The sequence below is a fragment of the Ranitomeya variabilis genome, chromosome 4 (genome assembly GCF_051348905.1).
Source record: "Ranitomeya variabilis isolate aRanVar5 chromosome 4, aRanVar5.hap1, whole genome shotgun sequence".
Classification (NCBI taxonomy): Eukaryota; Metazoa; Chordata; class Amphibia; order Anura; family Dendrobatidae; genus Ranitomeya; species Ranitomeya variabilis.
The window spans coordinates 695,864,863-695,883,554 of record NC_135235.1 but is presented as its reverse complement, the minus strand read 5'-3'; the positions used below and the strand labels follow the sequence as shown (position 1 = coordinate 695,883,554).

At 54.2% G+C, this 18,692-nt stretch overlaps 1 protein-coding gene across 1 annotated transcript in view; it reads left to right on the top strand.

The window, feature by feature from the left end:
• The first annotated feature begins 5 nt into the window (after window positions 1-5).
• The window catches only part of LOC143767682 (uncharacterized), a 33,367-nt gene continuing 14,680 nt past the window's right edge, over window positions 6-18,692 (top strand). Inside the window, exons 1-6 of the mRNA XM_077256165.1 lie at window positions 6-62; window positions 11,973-12,114; window positions 12,244-12,423; window positions 12,507-12,630; window positions 12,714-12,811; window positions 12,998-13,088. Of these exons, the coding sequence (XP_077112280.1) occupies window positions 12,037-12,114; window positions 12,244-12,423; window positions 12,507-12,630; window positions 12,714-12,811; window positions 12,998-13,088 (571 nt within the window). The 5' untranslated portion in view covers window positions 6-62; window positions 11,973-12,036. The remainder of the gene's footprint in view (window positions 63-11,972; window positions 12,115-12,243; window positions 12,424-12,506; window positions 12,631-12,713; window positions 12,812-12,997; window positions 13,089-18,692) is intronic.

Genomic DNA, 18,692 nt, shown 5'->3' with positions numbered 1-18,692 from the left:
CCCCTCAAGAAATCAACTGCAATCTAGACGCTACCATCTGGAGTGCGGCTCTGCGGGTGGAGGTCGGTGCTGGAGGCTTCATTATTCTCTATGTGGAGTGCGGCTCTGCGGGTGGAGGTCGGTGCTGGAGGCTCCATTATTCTCTATGTGGAGTGCGGCTCTGCGGGTGGAGGTCGGTGCTGGAGGCTCCATTATTCTCTATGTGGAGTGCGGCTCTGCGGGTGGAGGTCGGTGCTGGAGGCCCCATTATTCTCTATGTGGAGTGCGGCTCTGCGGGTGGAGGTCGGTGCTGGAGGCTCCATTATTCTCTATGTGGAGTGCGGCTCTGCGGGTGGAGGTCGGTGCTGGAGGCTCCATTATTCTCTATGTGGAGTGCGGCTCTGCGGGTGAAGGTCGGTGCTGGAGGCTCCATTATTCTCTATGTGGAGTGCGGCTCTGCGGGTGGAGGTCGGTGCTGGAGGCTCCATTATTCTCTATGTGGAGTGCGGCTCTGCGGGTGGAGGTCGGTGCTGGAGGCTTCATTATTCTCTATGTGGAGTGCGGCTCTGCGGGTGGAGGTCGGTGCTGGAGGCTCCATTATTCTCTATGTGGAGTGCGGCTCTGCGGGTGGAGGTCGGTGCTGGAGGCTCCATTATTCTCTATGTGGAGTGCGGCTCTGCGGGTGAAGGTCGGTGCTGGAGGCTCCATTATTCTCTATGTGGAGTGCGGCTCTGCGGGTGGAGGTCGGTGCTGGAGGCTCCATTATTCTCTATGTGGAGTGCGGCTCTGCGGGTGGAGGTCGGTGCTGGAGGCTTCATTATTCTCTATGTGGAGTGCGGCTCTGCGGGTGGAGGTCGGTGCTGGAGGCTCCATTATTCTCTATGTGGAGTGCGGCTCTGCGGGTGGAGGTCGGTGCTGGAGGCTCCATTATTCTCTATGTGGAGTGCGGCTCTGCGGGTGAAGGTCGGTGCTGGAGGCTCCATTATTCTCTATGTGGAGTGCGGCTCTGCGGGTGGAGGTCGGTGCTGGAGGCTCCATTATTCTCTATGTGGAGTGCGGCTCTGCGGGTGGAGGTCGGTGCTGGAGGCTTCATTATTCTCTATGTGGAGTGCGGCTCTGCGGGTGGAGGTCGGTGCTGGAGGCTCCATTATTCTCTATGTGGAGTGCGGCTCTGCGGGTGGAGGTCGGTGCTGGAGGCTTCATTATTCTCTATGTGGAGTGCGGCTCTGCGGGTGGAGGTCGGTGCTGGAGGCTTCATTATTCTCTATGTGGAGTGCGGCTCTGCGGGTGGAGGTCGGTGCTGGAGGCTCCATTAGTCTCTATGTGGAGTGCGGCTCTGCGGGTGGAGATCGGTGCTGGAGGCTTCATTATTCTCTATGTGGAGTGTGGCTCTGCGGGTGGAGGTCGGTGCTGGAGGCTCCATTATTCTCTATGGGGAGTGCGGCTCTGCGGGTGGGGGTCGGTGCTGGAGGCTCCATTATTCTCTATGTGGAGTGCGGCTCTGCGGGTGGAGGTTGGTGCTGGAGGCTCCATTATTCTCTATGTGGAGTGTGGGTGGAGATCGGTGCTGGAGGCCCCATTATTCTCTATGTGGAGTGCGGCTCTGCGGGTGGAGGTCGGTGCTGGAGGCTCCATTATTCTCTATGTGGAGTGCGGCTCTGCGGGTGGAAGTCGGTGCTGGAGGCTCTATTATTCTCTATTTGGAGTGCGGGTGGAGGTCGGTGCTGGAGGCTCCATTATTCTCTATGTGGAGTGCGGCTCTGCGGGTGGAGGTCGGTGCTGGAGGCTCCGTGGAGTGCGGCTCTGCGGGTGGAGGTCGGTGCTGGAGGCTCCATTATTCTCTATGTGGAGTGCGGCTCTGCGGGTGGAGGTCGGTGCTGGAGGCTCCATTATTCTCTATGTGGAGTGCGGCTCTGCGGGTGGAGGTCGGTGCTGGAGGCTCCATTATTCTCTATGTGGAGTGCGGGTGGAGGTCGGTGCTGGAGGCTCCATTATTCTCTATGTGGAGTGCGGCTCTGCGGGTGGAGGTCGGTGCTGGAGGCTCAATTATTCTTTATGTGGAGTGCGGCTCTGCGGGTGGAGGTTGGTGCTGGAGGCTCCATTATTCTCTATGTGGAGTGCGGCTCTGCGGGTGGAGGTCGGTGCTGGAGGCTCCATTATTCTCTATGTGGAGTGCGGCTCTGCGGGTGGAGGTCGGTGCTGGAGGCTCCATTATTCTCTATGTGGAGTGCGGCTCTGCGAGTGGAGGCGGTGCTGGAGGCTCCATTATTCTCTATGTGGAGTGCGGCTCTGCTGGTGGAGGTCGGTGCTGGAGGCTCCATCATTCTCTCTGTGGCTCTGCGGGTGGAGGTCGGTGCTGGAGGCCCCATTATTCTCTATGTGGAGTGCGGCTCTGCGGGTGGAGGTCGGTGCTGGAGGCTCCATTATTCTCTATGTGGAGTGCGGCTCTGCGGGTGGAGGTTGGTGCTGGAGGCTCCATTATTCTCTATGTGGAGTGCGGGTGGAGGTCGGTGCTGGAGGCTCCATTATTCTCTATGTGGAGTGCGGCTCTGCGAGTGGAGGCGGTGCTGGAGGCTCCGTTATTCTCTATGTGGAGTGCGGCTCTGCGGGTGGAGGTCGGTGCTAGAGAATAATGGAGCCTCCAGCACCGACCTCCACCCGCAGAGCCACACATCACATAGAGAATAATGGAGCCTCCATGTGCAGTGTGGCTCTGCGGGTGGAGGTCGGTGCTGGAGGCCCCATTATTCTCTGTGATGTGTGGCTCTGCGGATGGAGGTCGGTGCTGGAGGCTCCATTATTCTCTATGTGGAGTGCGGCTCTGCGGGTTGAGGTCGGTGCTGGCGGCTCCATCATTCTCTCTGTGGCTCTGCGGGTGGAGGTCGGTGCTGGAGGCCCCATTATTCTCTATGTGATGTGTGGCTCTGCGGATGGAGGTCGGTGCTGGAGGCTCCATTATTCTCTATGTGGAGTCCGGCTCTGCGGGTGGAGGTCGGTGCTGTAGGTTACATTATTCTCTATTTGGAGTGTGGCTCTGCGGGTGGAGGTCGGTGCTGGAGGCCCCATTATTTTCTATGTGGAGTCCGGCTCTGTGGGTGGAGGTCGGTGCTGGAGGCTCCATTATTCTCTATGTGGAGTGCGGCTCTGCGAGTGGAGGTAGGTGCTGGAGGCTCCATTATTCTCTATGTGGAGTGCGGCTCTGCGAGTGGAGGTCGGTGCTGGAGGCCCCATTATTCTCTATGTGGAGGGCGGCTCTGCGAGTGGAGGTAGGTGCTGGAGGCTCCATTATTCTCTATGTGGAGTGCGGCTCTGCGAGTGGAGGTTGGTGCTGGAGGCTCCATTATTCTCTGTGGAGTGCGGCTCTGCGGGTGGAGGTCGGTGCTGGAGGCTCCATTATTCTCTATGTGGAGTGCGGCTCTGCGGGTGGAGGTCGGTGCTGGAGGCTCCATTATTCTCTATGTGGAGTGCGGGTGGAGGTCGGTGCTGGAGGCTCCATTATTCTCTATGTGGAGTGCGGCTCTGCGGGTGGAGGTCGGTGCTGGAGGCTCCATTATTCTCTATGTGGAGTGCGGCTCTGCGGGTGGAGGTTGGTGCTGGAGGCTCCATTATTCTCTATGTGGAGTGTGGGTGGAGATCGGTGCTGGAGGCCCCATTATTCTCTATGTGGAGTGCGGCTCTGCGGGTGGAGGTCGGTGCTGGAGGCTCCATTATTCTCTATGTGGAGTGCGGCTCTGCGGGTGGAAGTCGGTGCTGGAGGCTCTATTATTCTCTATTTGGAGTGCGGGTGGAGGTCGGTGCTGGAGGCTCCATTATTCTCTATGTGGAGTGCGGCTCTGCGGGTGGAGGTCGGTGCTGGAGGCTCCGTGGAGTGCGGCTCTGCGGGTGGAGGTCGGTGCTGGAGGCTCCATTATTCTCTATGTGGAGTGCGGCTCTGCGGGTGGAGGTCGGTGCTGGAGGCTCCATTATTCTCTATGTGGAGTGCGGCTCTGCGGGTGGAGGTCGGTGCTGGAGGCTCCATTATTCTCTATGTGGAGTGCGGGTGGAGGTCGGTGCTGGAGGCTCCATTATTCTCTATGTGGAGTGCGGCTCTGCGGGTGGAGGTCGGTGCTGGAGGCTCCATTATTCTCTATGTGGAGTGCGGCTCTGCGGGTGGAGGTCGGTGCTGGAGGCTCCATTATTCTCTATGTGGAGTGCGGCACTGCGGGTGGAGGTCGGTGCTGGAGGCTCCATTATTCTCTATGTGGAGTGCGGCTCTGCGGGTGGAGGTCGGTGCTGGAGGCTCAATTATTCTTTATGTGGAGTGCGGCTCTGCGGGTGGAGGTTGGTGCTGGAGGCTCCATTATTCTCTATGTGGAGTGCGGCTCTGCGGGTGGAGGTCGGTGCTGGAGGCTCCATTATTCTCTATGTGGAGTGCGGCTCTGCGGGTGGAGGTCGGTGCTGGAGGCTCCATTATTCTCTATGTGGAGTGCGGCTCTGCTGGTGGAGGTCGGTGCTGGAGGCTCCATCATTCTCTCTGTGGCTCTGCGGGTGGAGGTCGGTGCTGGAGGCCCCATTATTCTCTATGTGGAGTGCGGCTCTGCGGGTGGAGGTCGGTGCTGGAGGCTCCATTATTCTCTATGTGGAGTGCGGCTCTGCGGGTGGAGGTTGGTGCTGGAGGCTCCATTATTCTCTATGTGGAGTGCGGGTGGAGGTCGGTGCTGGAGGCTCCATTATTCTCTATGTGGAGTGCGGCTCTGCGAGTGGAGGCGGTGCTGGAGGCTCCGTTATTCTCTATGTGGAGTGCGGCTCTGCGGGTGGAGGTCGGTGCTAGAGAATAATGGAGCCTCCAGCACCGACCTCCACCCGCAGAGCCACACATCACATAGAGAATAATGGAGCCTCCATGTGCAGTGTGGCTCTGCGGGTGGAGGTCGGTGCTGGAGGCCCCATTATTCTCTATGTGATGTGTGGCTCTGCGGATGGAGGTCGGTGCTGGAGGCTCCATTATTCTCTATGTGGAGTGCGGCTCTGCGGGTTGAGGTCGGTGCTGGCGGCTCCATCATTCTCTCTGTGGCTCTGCGGGTGGAGGTCGGTGCTGGAGGCCCCATTATTCTCTATGTGATGTGTGGCTCTGCGGATGGAGGTCGGTGCTGGAGGCTCCATTATTCTCTATGTGGAGTCCGGCTCTGCGGGTGGAGGTCGGTGCTGTAGGTTACATTATTCTCTATTTGGAGTGTGGCTCTGCGGGTGGAGGTCGGTGCTGGAGGCCCCATTATTTTCTATGTGGAGTCCGGCTCTGTGGGTGGAGGTCGGTGCTGGAGGCTCCATTATTCTCTATGTGGAGTGCGGCTCTGCGAGTGGAGGTAGGTGCTGGAGGCTCCATTATTCTCTATGTGGAGTGCGGCTCTGCGAGTGGAGGTCGGTGCTGGAGGCCCCATTATTCTCTATGTGGAGGGCGGCTCTGCGAGTGGAGGTAGGTGCTGGAGGCTCCATTATTCTCTATGTGGAGTGCGGCTCTGCGAGTGGAGGTTGGTGCTGGAGGCTCCATTATTCTCTGTGGAGTGCGGCTCTGCGGGTGGAGGTCGGTGCTGGAGGCTCCATTATTCTCTATGTGGAGTGCGGCTCTGCGGGCAGAGGTCGGTGCTGGAGGCTCCATTAGTCTCTATGTGGAGGGCGGCTCTGCGGGTGGAGGTCGGTGCTGGAGGCCCCATTATTCTCTATGTGGAGTGCGGCTCTGCGGGTGGAGGTCGGTGCTGGAGGCTCCATTATTCTCTATGTGGAGTGCGGGTGGAGGTCGGTGCTGGAGGCTCCATTATTCTCTATGTGGAGTGCGGCTCTGCGGGTGGAGGTCGGTGCTGGAGGCTCCATTATTCTCTATGTGGAGTGCTGCTCTGCGGGTGGAGGTCGGTGCTGGAGGCTCCATTATTCTCTATGTGGAGTGTGGCTCTGCGGGTGGAGGTCGGTGCTGGAGGCTCCATTATTCTCTATGTGGAGTGTGGCTCTGCGGGTGGAGGTCGGTGCTGGAGGCTCCATTATTCTCTATGTGGAGTGCGGGTGGAGGTCGGTGCTGGAGGCTCCATCATTCTCTCTGTGGCTCTGCGGGTGGAGGTCGGTGCTGGAGGCTCCATTATTCTCTATGAGGAGTGCGGCTCTGCTGGTGGAGGTCGGTGCTGGAGGCTCCATTATTCTCTATGTGGAGTGCGGCTCTGCGGGTGGAGGTCGGTGCTGGAGGCTCCATTATTCTCTATGTGGAGTGCGGCTCTGCGGGTGGAGGTCGGTGCTGGAGGCTCCATTATTCTCTATGTGGAGTGCGGCTCTGCGGGTGGAGGTCGGTGCTGGAGGCCCCATTATTCTCTATGTGGAGTGCGGCTCTGCGGGTGGAGGTCGGTGCTGGAGGCTCCATTATTCTCTATGTGCAGTGTGGCTCTGCGGGTGGGGGTCGGTGCTGGAGGCTCCATTATTCTCTATGTGCAGTGCGGCTCTGCGGGTGGGGGTCGGTGCTGGAGGCTCCATTATTCTCTATGTGGAGTGCGGCTCTGCGGGTGGAGGTTGGTGCTGGAGGCTCCATTATTCTCTATGTGGAGTGTGGGTGGAGATCGGTGCTGGAGGCCCCATTATTCTCTATGTGGAGTGCGGCTCTGCGGGTGGAGGTCGGTGCTGGAGGCTCCATTATTCTCTATGTGGAGTGCGGCTCTGCGGGTGGAGGTCGGTGCTGGAGGCTCCATTATTCTCTATGTGGAGTGCGGCTCTGCGGGTGGAAGTCGGTGCTGGAGGCTCTATTATTCTCTATTTGGAGTGCGGGTGGAGGTCGGTGCTGGAGGCTCCATTATTCTCTATGTGGAGTGCGGCTCTGCGGGTGGAGGTCGGTGCTGGAGGCTCCGTGGAGTGCGGCTCTGCGGGTGGAGGTCGGTGCTGGAGGCTCCATTATTCTCTATGTGGAGTGCGGCTCTGCGGGTGGAGGTCGGTGCTGGAGGCTCCATTATTCTCTATGTGGAGTGCGGCACTGCGGGTGGAGGTCGGTGCTGGAGGCTCCATTATTCTCTATGTGGAGTGCGGCTCTGCGGGTGGAGGTCGGTGCTGGAGGCTCCATTATTCTCTATGTGGAGTGCGGGTGGAGGTCGGTGCTGGAGGCTCCATTATTCTCTATGTGGAGTGCGGCTCTGCGGGTGGAGGTCGGTGCTGGAGGCTCAATTATTCTCTATGTGGAGTGCGGCTCTGCGGGTGGAGGCTGGTGCTGGAGGCTCCATTATTCTCTATGTGGAGTGCGGCTCTGCGGGTGGAGGTCGGTGCTGGAGGCTCCATTATTCTCTATGTGGAGTGCGGCTCTGCGGGTGGAGGTCGGTGCTGGAGGCTCCATTATTCTCTATGTGGAGTGCGGCTCTGCGAGTGGAGGCGGTGCTGGAGGCTCCATTATTCTCTATGTGGAGTGCGGCTCTGCTGGTGGAGGTCGGTGCTGGAGGCTCCATTATTCTCTATGAGGAGTGCGGCTCTGGTGGTGGAGGACGGTGCTGGAGGCTCCATTATTCTCTATGTGGAGTGCGGCTCTGCAGGTGGAGGTCGGTGCTGGAGGCTCCATCATTCTCTCTGTGGCTCTGCGGGTGGAGGTCGGTGCTGGAGGCCCCATTATTCTCTATGTGGAGTGCGGCTCTGCGGGTGGAGGTCGGTGCTGGAGGCTCCATTATTCTCTATGTGGAGTGCGGCTCTGCGGGTGGAGGTCGGTGCTGGAGGCTCCATTATTCTCTATGTGGAGTGCGGCTCTGCAGGTTGAGGTCGGTGCTGGCGGCTCCATCATTCTCTCTGTGGCTCTGCGGGTGGAGGTCGGTGCTGGAGGCCCCATTATTCTCTATGTGGAGTGCGGCTCTGCGGGTGGAGGTCGGTGCTGGAGGCTCCATTATTCTCTATGTGGAGTGCGGCTCTGTGGGTGGAGGTCGGTGCTGGAGGCTCCGTTATTCTCTATGTGGAGTGCGGCTCTGCGGGTGGAGGTCGGTGCTAGAGAATAATGGAGCCTCCAGCACCGACCTCCACCCGCAGAGCCACACATCACATAGAGAATAATGGAGCCTCCATGTGCAGTGTGGCTCTGCGGGTGGAGGTCGGTGCTGGAGGCCCCATTATTCTCTATGTGATGTGTGGCTCTGCGGATGGAGGTCGGTGCTGGAGGCTCCATTATTCTCTATGTGGAGTGCGGCTCTGCGGGTGGAGGTCGGTGCTGGAGGCTCCATTATTCTCTATGTGGAGTGCGGCTCTGCGGGTTGAGGTCGGTGCTGGCGGCTCCATCATTCTCTCTGTGGCTCTGCGGGTGGAGGTCGGTGCTGGAGGCCCCATTATTCTCTATGTGATGTGTGGCTCTGCGGATGGAGGTCGGTGCTGGAGGCTCCATTATTCTCTATGTGGAGTCCGGCTCTGCGGGTGGAGGTCGGTGCTGTAGGTTACATTATTCTCTATTTGGAGTGTGGCTCTGCGGGTGGAGGTCGGTGCTGGAGGCCCCATTATTTTCTATGTGGAGTCCGGCTCTGTGGGTGGAGGTCGGTGCTGGAGGCTCCATTATTCTCTATGTGGAGTGCGGCTCTGCGAGTGGAGGTAGGTGCTGGAGGCTCCATTATTCTCTATGTGGAGTGCGGCTCTGCGAGTGGAGGTCGGTGCTGGAGGCCCCATTATTCTCTATGTGGAGTGCGGCTCTGCGAGTGGAGGTTGGTGCTGGAGGCTCCATTATTCTCTGTGGAGTGCGGCTCTGCGGGTGGAGGTCGGTGCTGGAGGCTCCATTATTCTCTATGTGGAGTGCGGCTCTGCGGGTGGAGGTCGGTGCTGGAGGCTCCATTATTCTCTATGTGGAGTGCGGCTCTGCGGGTGGAAGTCGGTGCTGGAGGCTCTATTATTCTCTATTTGGAGTGCGGGTGGAGGTCGGTGCTGGAGGCTCCATTATTCTCTATGTGGAGTGCGACTCTGCGGGCAGAGGTCGGTGCTGGAGGCTCCATTATTCTCTATGTGGAGTGCTGCTCTGCGGGTGGAGGTCGGTGCTGGAGGCTCCATTATTCTCTATGTGGAGTGTGGCTCTGCGGGTGGAGGTCGGTGCTGGAGGCTCCATTATTCTCTATGTGGAGTGCGGCTCTGCGGGTGGAGGTCGGTGCTGGAGGCTCCGTGGAGTGCGGCTCTGCGGGTGGAGGTCGGTGCTGGAGGCTCCATTATTCTCTATGTGGAGTGTGGCTCTGCGGGTGGAGGTCGGTGCTGGAGGCTCCATTATTCTCTATGTGGAGTGCGGGTGGAGGTCGGTGCTGGAGGCTCCATTATTCTCTATGTGATGTGTGGCTCTGCGGATGGAGGTCGGTGCTGGAGGCTCCATTATTCTCTATGTGGAGTGCGGCTCTGCGGGTGGAGGTCGGTGCTGGAGGCTCCATTATTCTCTATGTGGAGTGCGGCTCTGCGGGTGGAGGTCGGTGCTGGAGGCTCCATTATTCTCTATGTGGAGTGCGGCTCTGCGGGTGGAGGTCGGTGCTGGAGGCCCCATTATTCTCTATGGGGAGTGCGGCTCTGCGGGTGGGGGTCGGTGCTGGAGGCTCCATTATTCTCTATGTGGAGTGTGGGTGGAGATCGGTGCTGGAGGCCCCATTATTCTCTATGTGGAGTGCGGCTCTGCGGGTGGAGGTCGGTGCTGGAGGCTCCATTATTCTCTATGTGGAGTGCGGCTCTGCGGGTGGAGGTCGGTGCTGGAGGCTCCGTGGAGTGCGGCTCTGCGGGTGGAGGTCGGTGCTGGAGGCTCCATTATTCTCTATGTGGAGTGCGGCTCTGCGGGTGGAGGTCGGTGCTGGAGGCTCCATTATTCTCTATGTGGAGTGCGGCTCTGCGGGTGGAGGTCGGTGCTGGAGGCTCCATTATTCTCTATGTGGAGTGCGGCTCTGCGGGTGGAAGTCGGTGCTGGAGGCTCTATTATTCTCTATTTGGAGTGCGGGTGGAGGTCGGTGCTGGAGGCTCCATTATTCTCTATGTGGAGTGCGGCTCTGCGGGTGGAGGTCGGTGCTGGAGGCTCCGTGGTGTGCGGCTCTGCGGGTGGAGGTCGGTGCTGGAGGCTCCATTATTCTCTATGTGGAGTGCGGCTCTGCGGGTGGAGGTCGGTGCTGGAGGCTCCATTATTCTCTATGTGGAGTGCGGCTCTGCGGGTGGAGGTCGGTGCTGGAGGCTCCATTATTCTCTATGTGGAGTGCGGCTCTGCGGGTGGAGGTCGGTGCTGGAGGCTCCATTATTCTCTATGTGGAGTGCGGCTCTGCGGGTGGAGGTCGGTGCTGGAGGCTCCATTATTCTCAATGTGGAGTGCGGGTGGAGGTCGGTGCTGGAGGCTCCATTATTCTCTATGTGGAGTGCGGCTCTGCGGGTGGAGGTCGGTGCTGGAGGCTCAATTATTCTCTATGTGGAGTGCGGCTCTGCGGGTGGAGGTTGGTGCTGGAGGCTCCATTATTCTCTATGTGGAGTGCGGCTCTGCGGGTGGAGGTCGGTGCTGGAGGCTCCATTATTCTCTATGTGGAGTGCGGCTCTGCGGGTGGAGGTCGGTGCTGGAGGCTCCATTATTCTCTATGTGGAGTGCGGCTCTGCGAGTGGAGGCGGTGCTGGAGGCTCCATTATTCTCTATGTGGAGTGCGGCTCTGCTGGTGGAGGTCGGTGCTGGAGGCTCCATTATTCTCTATGAGGAGTGCGGCTCTGGTGGTGGAGGACGGTGCTGGAGGCTCCATTATTCTCTATGTGGAGTGCGGCTCTGCAGGTGGAGGTCGGTGCTGGAGGCTCCATCATTCTCTCTGTGGCTCTGCGGGTGGAGGTCGGTGCTGGAGGCCCCATTATTCTCTATGTGGAGTGCGGCTCTGCGGGTGGAGGTCGGTGCTGGAGGCTCCATTATTCTCTATGTGGAGTGGGGCTCTGCGGGTGGAGGTTGGTGCTGGAGGCTCCATTATTCTCTATGTGGAGTGCGGGTGGAGGTCGGTGCTGGAGGCTCCATTATTCTCTATGTGGAGTGCGGCTCTGCGAGTGGAGGCGGTGCTGGAGGCTCCGTTATTCTCTATGTGGAGTGCGGCTCTGCGGGTGGAGGTCGGTGCTGGAGGCTCCATTATTCCCTATGTGTAGTGCGGCTCTGCGAGTGGAGGTCGGTGCTAGAGAATAATGGAGCCTCCAGCACCGACCTCCACCCGCAGAGCCACACATCACATAGAGAATAATGGAGCCTCCATGTGCAGTGTGGCTCTGCGGGTGGAGGTCGGTGCTGGAGGCCCCATTATTCTCTATGTGATGTGTGGCTCTGCGGATGGAGGTCGGTGCTGGAGGCTCCATTATTCTCTATGTGGAGTGCGGCTCTGCAGGTTGAGGTCGGTGCTGGCGGCTCCATCATTCTCTCTGTGGCTCTGCGGGTGGAGGTCGGTGCTGGAGGCCCCATTATTCTCTATGTGGAGTGCGGGTGGAGGTCGGTGCTGGAGGCTCCATTATTCTCTATGTGGAGTGCGGCTCTGCGGGTGGAGGTCGGTGCTGGAGGCTCCATTATTCTCTATGTGGAGTGCGGCTCTGCAGGTTGAGGTCGGTGCTGGCGGCTCCATCATTCTCTCTGTGGCTCTGCGGGTGGAGGTCGGTGCTGGAGGCCCCATTATTCTCTATGTGGAGTGCGGCTCTGCGGGTGGAGGTCGGTGCTGGAGGCTCCATTATTCTCTATGTGGAGTGCGGCTCTGTGGGTGGAGGTCGGTGCTGGAGGCTCCATTATTCTCTATGTGGAGTGCGGCTCTGCGGGTGGAGGTCGGTGCTGGAGGCTCCGTTATTCTCTGCGTTATGGAAGATGAGTCTATGAGAGAAACATATTCAGCTGCCGACTCTGAAGAAGAAACTGCTTGTTGTCTGTGGCCTAGATATATAGGTTTTATTAGTAGATGTCAAAGAAGAAAACTAAATAGTGTAAAATAATCTCATATGTTTCCCTTATTATCTCCAGTAATTGTATTATTACACAGGATTTTGATGATATTACATCGGCTCATCTTCTCATTCAGGTCTCGGATCCTCTCAGTGAAGATCTTTCCATAGAAGAGAATTTTTTTGACTTGCCCATGAAGGATGGATATGGACAGAGACAAGATGGCGGAGAGGATATTACACCTCACCCTAGAGATCCTCTTCCGGCTTACTGGAGAGGTGAGAGATTCTGATGACGTCACATTACATCATTCTTATCTATGGGAATAACAGATGGACAGAACTAGAGAGGTGAGGACTCTGGAAATGTCTGTAGTGAGATTTATTAATGTGTCTCTCCATAACCAGGATTACACAGTGGTGAAGAAGACCTCTAGTGAGCACTGTCAGGACCCTGTGTCTGAGGGATGGGGAAGACCCCTGAGCCCAATCACGGGGCCTCCACCTCACCCCTTGATACATGAGGACATCAATGACCTGAAGATCCTAGAACTCGCCTACAAGATGATTGAGCTGCTGACTGGAGAGGTGACACTGCTGGGAATGCTGGGACATTACACAGTAACACTATGAAGGGATCGGGGGGATGACGGTATCATTGTATGTGTCAGGTTCCTATAAGGTGTCAGGATGTCGCTGTCTATTTCTCCATGGAGGAGTGGGAGTATTTAGAAGGACACAGAGATCTGTACAAGGACGTCATGATGGAGGTTCCCCAGCCCCTCACATCACCAGGTAATAGACAGGACTAAATACACACGGCCTATAATTATCTGTATGTAAAGAATGAATTCAGTCCCTGTATGTGTTTCCCCCAGATCTATCCAGTAAGAGGACAACACCAGAGAGATGTCCCCGTCCTCTTCTTCCACAGGACTGTAAACAAGAAGAACCCAATGTTCCTCAGGATCATCAGGTAGATGGAGAGAAGGTGTCATGAGATCTCCCCTATGATGTGTAGACGGCTGTGAAGGTCTTGTTTTATCCACCAGTATTATATGTTTTATACTTGTGTAATGAGAACAGTGGAGATGGCAGGATTAGAGCTGATCATAGATGTGACTTCTTCGTCTCTCTGTGATTGATACAATATATGTTTCAGGGTGAAGATCTGACCCATATTAATACTACAGAGACACATGTGAGGGGTGATGAGTGGTGTAAAGAGGAGATTCCTACATATGACTACCCAGGTGAGTAGTAACCACTAAGTATAGAGAAGTAAAGAAGTAGTTCAGTCATGTCACACTATCCAAATGACTGGGTATTGAAAGCTCTTTTCTATAGAGCTTACAATCTGGGAAATCCACCTACCAACATAAATTAGGAGGCACTGACCATTACCTGTCCAGGTCTGTAAACTACAAAGCCAAATGACAAAGACAAAAGAGCACCACGCAGTCATAGAGTCCAAACATAGAACAACACTTTATTGGATAAAATTATACATATAACAACCAGAGAGTTAGTGTTAGAAAGGGCTAAAAGATGACAAAAATGCCAGCAGCAACATGTGAACAATAAACCAGCCCAAGGTACGGCGATCCCCAGCTGCAGAGAATTTAAAGTATACTATAAAAAGATGGTATATAGTGCAATTCGTAGAGGCACAGCCCCACAGGATAGCAGAACTTCATCCAGAGTACATGGAAGAAATGTAAATAAACCAGTGATTATACAGGTAAAGGCACATAAATGAACTACTACACATCACCTGGTAATAGCGATCCCTGTCATGATCTCTGCAGGCAGAGATCATAGCAAGCCTATAGAGGGACAAGCTCTCGGAAGATGGAACTATACTGACCATGAACTAAGCCTGCCGCGCAACTAGAAATAGCCAGGTAGCATTTCCTATTTATCGCTAGATGCCCAGCTCTGGCCTAAGACCTAAATAGCTAGCAGAGGGAAATATAAGACCTGGCTCACCTCTAGAGAAATATTCCAAAGAAGACAGTAGCCCCCCACATATAATGACGGTGAGTTCAGATGAAACAACAAACGCAGCAGGAAAATAGTCTTAGCAAATTTGAGGTCCGCTTACTAGATAGCAGAAGACAGATAGTATACTTTCATGGTCAGCAGAAAAACACTAACAAAACACCATCCAGAGATTACCTTAAACTCTGGCATTAACTCATAACGCCAGAGTAGCAATCCCTGATCAACGAGAGCTTTCCAGACACAGTAACAAAACTTCAGCTGTGAACTGGAACAAATAGGCAAAACAAAACATGGACAAAAGTCCAACTTATCTAGTAGTTGTCTAGAAGCAGGAACAAGCACTGAGAGGCATCAGATAACATTGTTGACCGGCAAGAAACCACCAGAGAAATGAGCTTAAATAGCGACACCCACTACTGATGGAACCAGGTGAAACAGGAAAGAGGATGACAAGTCCAATTCCACAAGCGGCCACCGGGGGAGCCCAGAATCCAAATTCACAACAGTACCCCCCCCTCAAGGAGGGGGCACCGAACCCTCACCAGATCCACCAGGGCGACCAGGATGAGCCCTATGGAAGGCACGAACAAGATCAGAAGCATGAACATCAGATGCATTGACCCAAGAATTATCCTCCTGGCCGTAACCCTTCCAGTTGACCAGATACTGGAGTCTCCGTCTGGAAACACGAGAGTCCAAAATTTTCTCCACAACGTACTCCAACTCACCCTCAACCAACACCGGAGCAGGAGGCTCAACTGAAGGTACAACAGGTACCTCATACCTGCGCAATAACGACCGATGAAAAACGTTATGAATGGAAAAGGACGCAGGGAGGTCCAAACGGAAAGAAACAGGATTAAGAATCTCCAATATTCTATAAGGGCCGATGAACCGAGGTTTAAACTTAGGAGAAGAGACCCTCATAGGGACAAAACGAGAAGACAACCACACCAAATCTCCAACACAAAGCCGAGAACCAACACGACGATGACGGTTGGCAAAACGCTGAGTCTTCTCCTGGGACAACTTCAAATTGTCCATAACCTGCCCCCAGATGTGATGCAATCTCTCCACCACCGCATCCACTCCAGGACAATCCGAGGATTCCACCTGACCGGAGGAAAATCGAGGGTGAAACCCCGAATTACAGAAAAACGGGGACACCAAGGTGGAAGAGCTGGCCCGATTATTGAGGGCGAACTCTGCCAATGGCAAAAAAGCAACCCAATCATCCTGGTCAGCAGAGACAAAACACCTCAGATATGTCTCCAGGGTCTGATTAGTCCGCTCGGTCTGGCCATTAGTCTGAGGGTGAAAAGCAGATGAAAAAGACAAATCTATGCCCATCCTAGCACAGAATGCCCGCCAAAATCTAGACACAAATTGGGTACCTCTGTCAGAAACGATATTCTCAGGAATACCGTGCAATCGGACAACATTCTGAAAAAACAGAGGAACCAACTCAGAAGAAGAAGGCAACTTGGGCAGAGGAACCAAATGGACCATTTTAGAGAAACGGTCACAGACCACCCAGATGACAGACATCTTCTGGGAAACAGGCAGATCTGAAATAAAATCCATCGAGATGTGTGTCCAAGGCCTCTTAGGAATAGGCAAGGGCAACAGCAGTCCGCTAGCCCGAGAACTACAAGACTTGGCCCGAGCACAAATGTCACATGACTGCACAAAGACTCGCACATCTCGTGACAGGGAAGGCCACCAGAAGGATCTTGCCACCAAATCCCTGGTACCAAAAATTCCGGGATGACCTGCCAATGCAGAAGAATGTACCTCAGAGATGACTCTACTGGTCCAATCATCCGGAACAAACAGTCTATCAGGCGGACAACGATCCGGTCTATCCGCCTGAAACTCTTGCAAGGACCGCCGCAGATCAGGAGAAACGGCCGACAAAATTACTCCCTCCCTAAGGATACCTGTGGGTTCAGAATTACCAGGAGAGTCCGGGTCAAAACTCCTAGAAAGGGCATCTGCCTTAACATTCTTAGAACCCGGTAGGTATGACACCACAAAATTAAAGCGAGAAAAAAATAAAGACCAGCGCGCCTGTCTAGGATTCAGGCGCCTGGCAGTCTCAAGATAAATCAAATTTTTGTGGTCAGTCAATACCACCACCTGATGCCTAGCCCCCTCGAGCCAATGGCGCCACTCCTCAAACGCCCACTTCATGGCCAAAAGCTCCCGATTCCCAACATCATAATTCCGCTCTGCGGGCGAAAATTTGCGAGAAAAGAAGGCACAAGGCCTAATGACGGAGCAGTCGGAACCTTTCTGCGACAACACTGCCCCAGCTCCGATCTCCGAAGCGTCAACCTCAACCTGAAAAGGCAGATTCACATCAGGCTGACGCAACACAGGGGCAGAGGCAAAACGGTGCTTAAGCTCCTGAAAGGCCTCTACAGCATGAGGGGACCAATTAGCAACATCAGCGCCTTGTCTGGTCAAATCAGTCAGTGGTTTAACGACATCCGAAAAACCAGCAATAAATCGGCGGTAAAAGTTGGCAAAGCCCAAAAATCTCTGAAGACCCTTAAGAGAGGAGGGCTGAGTCCAGTCACAAATAGCTTGCACCTTGACGGGATCCATCTCAATGGAAGAGGGAGAAAAAATATACCCCAAAAAGGAAATTTTCTGGACCCCAAAAACGCACTTAGACCCCTTCACACATAAAGAATTAGACCGCAGAACCTGAAAAACTCTCCTGACCTGCTGGACATGAGAGTCCCAGTCATCAGAAAAAATCAGAATATCATCCAGATATATTATCATAAATTTATCCAGAAAATCGCGGAAAATATCATGCATAAAAGACTGGAAAACTGAAGGGGCATTAGAAAGACCAAAAGGCATGACCAAATACTCAAAGTGGCCCTCGGGCGTATTAAATGCGGTCTTCCACTCATCCCCCTGCCTGATCCGCACCAAATTATACGCCCCACGAAGATCAATTTTAGAGAACCACTTAGCCCCCTCTATACGAGCAAACAAATCAGTAAGCAATGGCAATGGGTATTGATACTTAACAGTGATCTTATTCAGAAGCCGATAATCAATACATGGTCTCAAAGAGCCGTCTTTTTTTGAGACAAAGAAAAACCCAGCTCCCAAGGGAGAAGAAGATGGACGAATATGTCCCTTTTCCAAAGACTCCTTTATATATTCCCGCATAGCAGCATGTTCCGGCACAGACAGATTAAACAAACGACCCTTTGGATATTTACAACCCGGTATCAAATCTATGGCACAATCGCACTCACGGTGCGGAGGTAACGACCCAAGCTTGGGTTCGTCAAAGACGTCTTGATAATCAGAGAGGAACTCAGGGACTTCAGAGGGAATGGACGAAGAAATAGAAACCAAAGGTAAGTCCCCATGAATACCCTTACATCCCCAGCTCAACACAGACATTGCTCTCCAGTCCAAGACTGGATTGTGAGACTGCAACCATGGCAATCCCAGTACCAAATCGTCATGTAAATTATACAGCACCAGGAAACGAATAATCTCCTGGTGATCCGGATTGATACGCATGGTTACTTGTGTCCAGTATTGTGGTTTATTATTAGCCAATGGGGTGGAGTCAATCCCCTTCAGAGGAATAAGAGTCTCCAAAGGCTCTAAATCAAAACCACAACGATTGGCAAAGGACCAATCCATAAGACTCAGAGCGGCGCCAGAGTCAACATAGGCGTCCGTGGCAATGGATGACAAAGAGCAAATCAGGGTTACAGACAAAATAAACTTAGACTGAATGGTGCCAATGGAAACAGACTTATCAAGCTTCTTTGTACGCCTAGAGCATGCTGATATAACATGAGTAGAATCCCCACAATAGAAACACAATCCATTCTTCCGTCTAAAATTCTGTCGCTCGCTCCTGGACAGAATTCTATCACACTGCATACTTTCTGGCGTCTTTTCCATAGACACCGCCAGATGGTGCACCGGTTTGCGCTCCCGCAGACGCCTATCAATCTGAATAGCCATTGTCATGGACTCATTCAGACCTGCAGGCACAGGGAACCCCACCATAACATCCTTAACGGCATCAGAGAGACCTTCTCTGAAAGTTGCCGCCAAGGCGCACTCATTCCACTGAGTAAGCACAGACCATTTACGGAATTTTTGGCAGTAAACTTCAGCTTCGTCTTGCCCCTGAGATAGTGCCATCAAAGTTTTTTCTGCCTGAAGTTCCAAATGAGGTTCCTCATAAAGCAAGCCCAAGGCCAGAAAAAACGCATCCACATCGCGCAACGCAGGATCCCCTGCTGGCAATGAGAAGGCCCAATCTTGAGGGTCACCCTTGAGCAAGGAAATCACAATCCTAACCTGCTGAGCAGGGTCTCCAGCTGAACGAGACTTCAGGGACAAATAAAGCTTACAATTATTTCGGAAATTCTGGAAGCTAGCTCTATTCCCTGTGAAGAACTCCGGCAAAGGAATTCTCGGCTCAGATACCGGAGCATGTACCACAAAATCTTGTAAATTTTGTACTTTCGTGATGAGATTATTCAAACCCGCAGTTACACTCTGAAGATCCATTATTGTCAGGTGCACACAGAGCCATACAGAGATTAGGAGGAGAGAGAGAAAAAAGACTGCAGCAAGGCAGACTGGAGGAAAAAAAAAAAAAAATTCCAGCAGACTTCTTATAACTCTCCTTTCTCAACCTGGGTCTTTAACACTTTATTGGCCGGTCAAACTGTCATGATCTCTGCAGGCAGAGATCATAGCAAGCCTATAGAGGGACAAGCTCTCGGAAGATGGAACTATACTGACCATGAACTAAGCCTGCCGCGCAACTAGAAATAGCCAGGTAGCATTTCCTA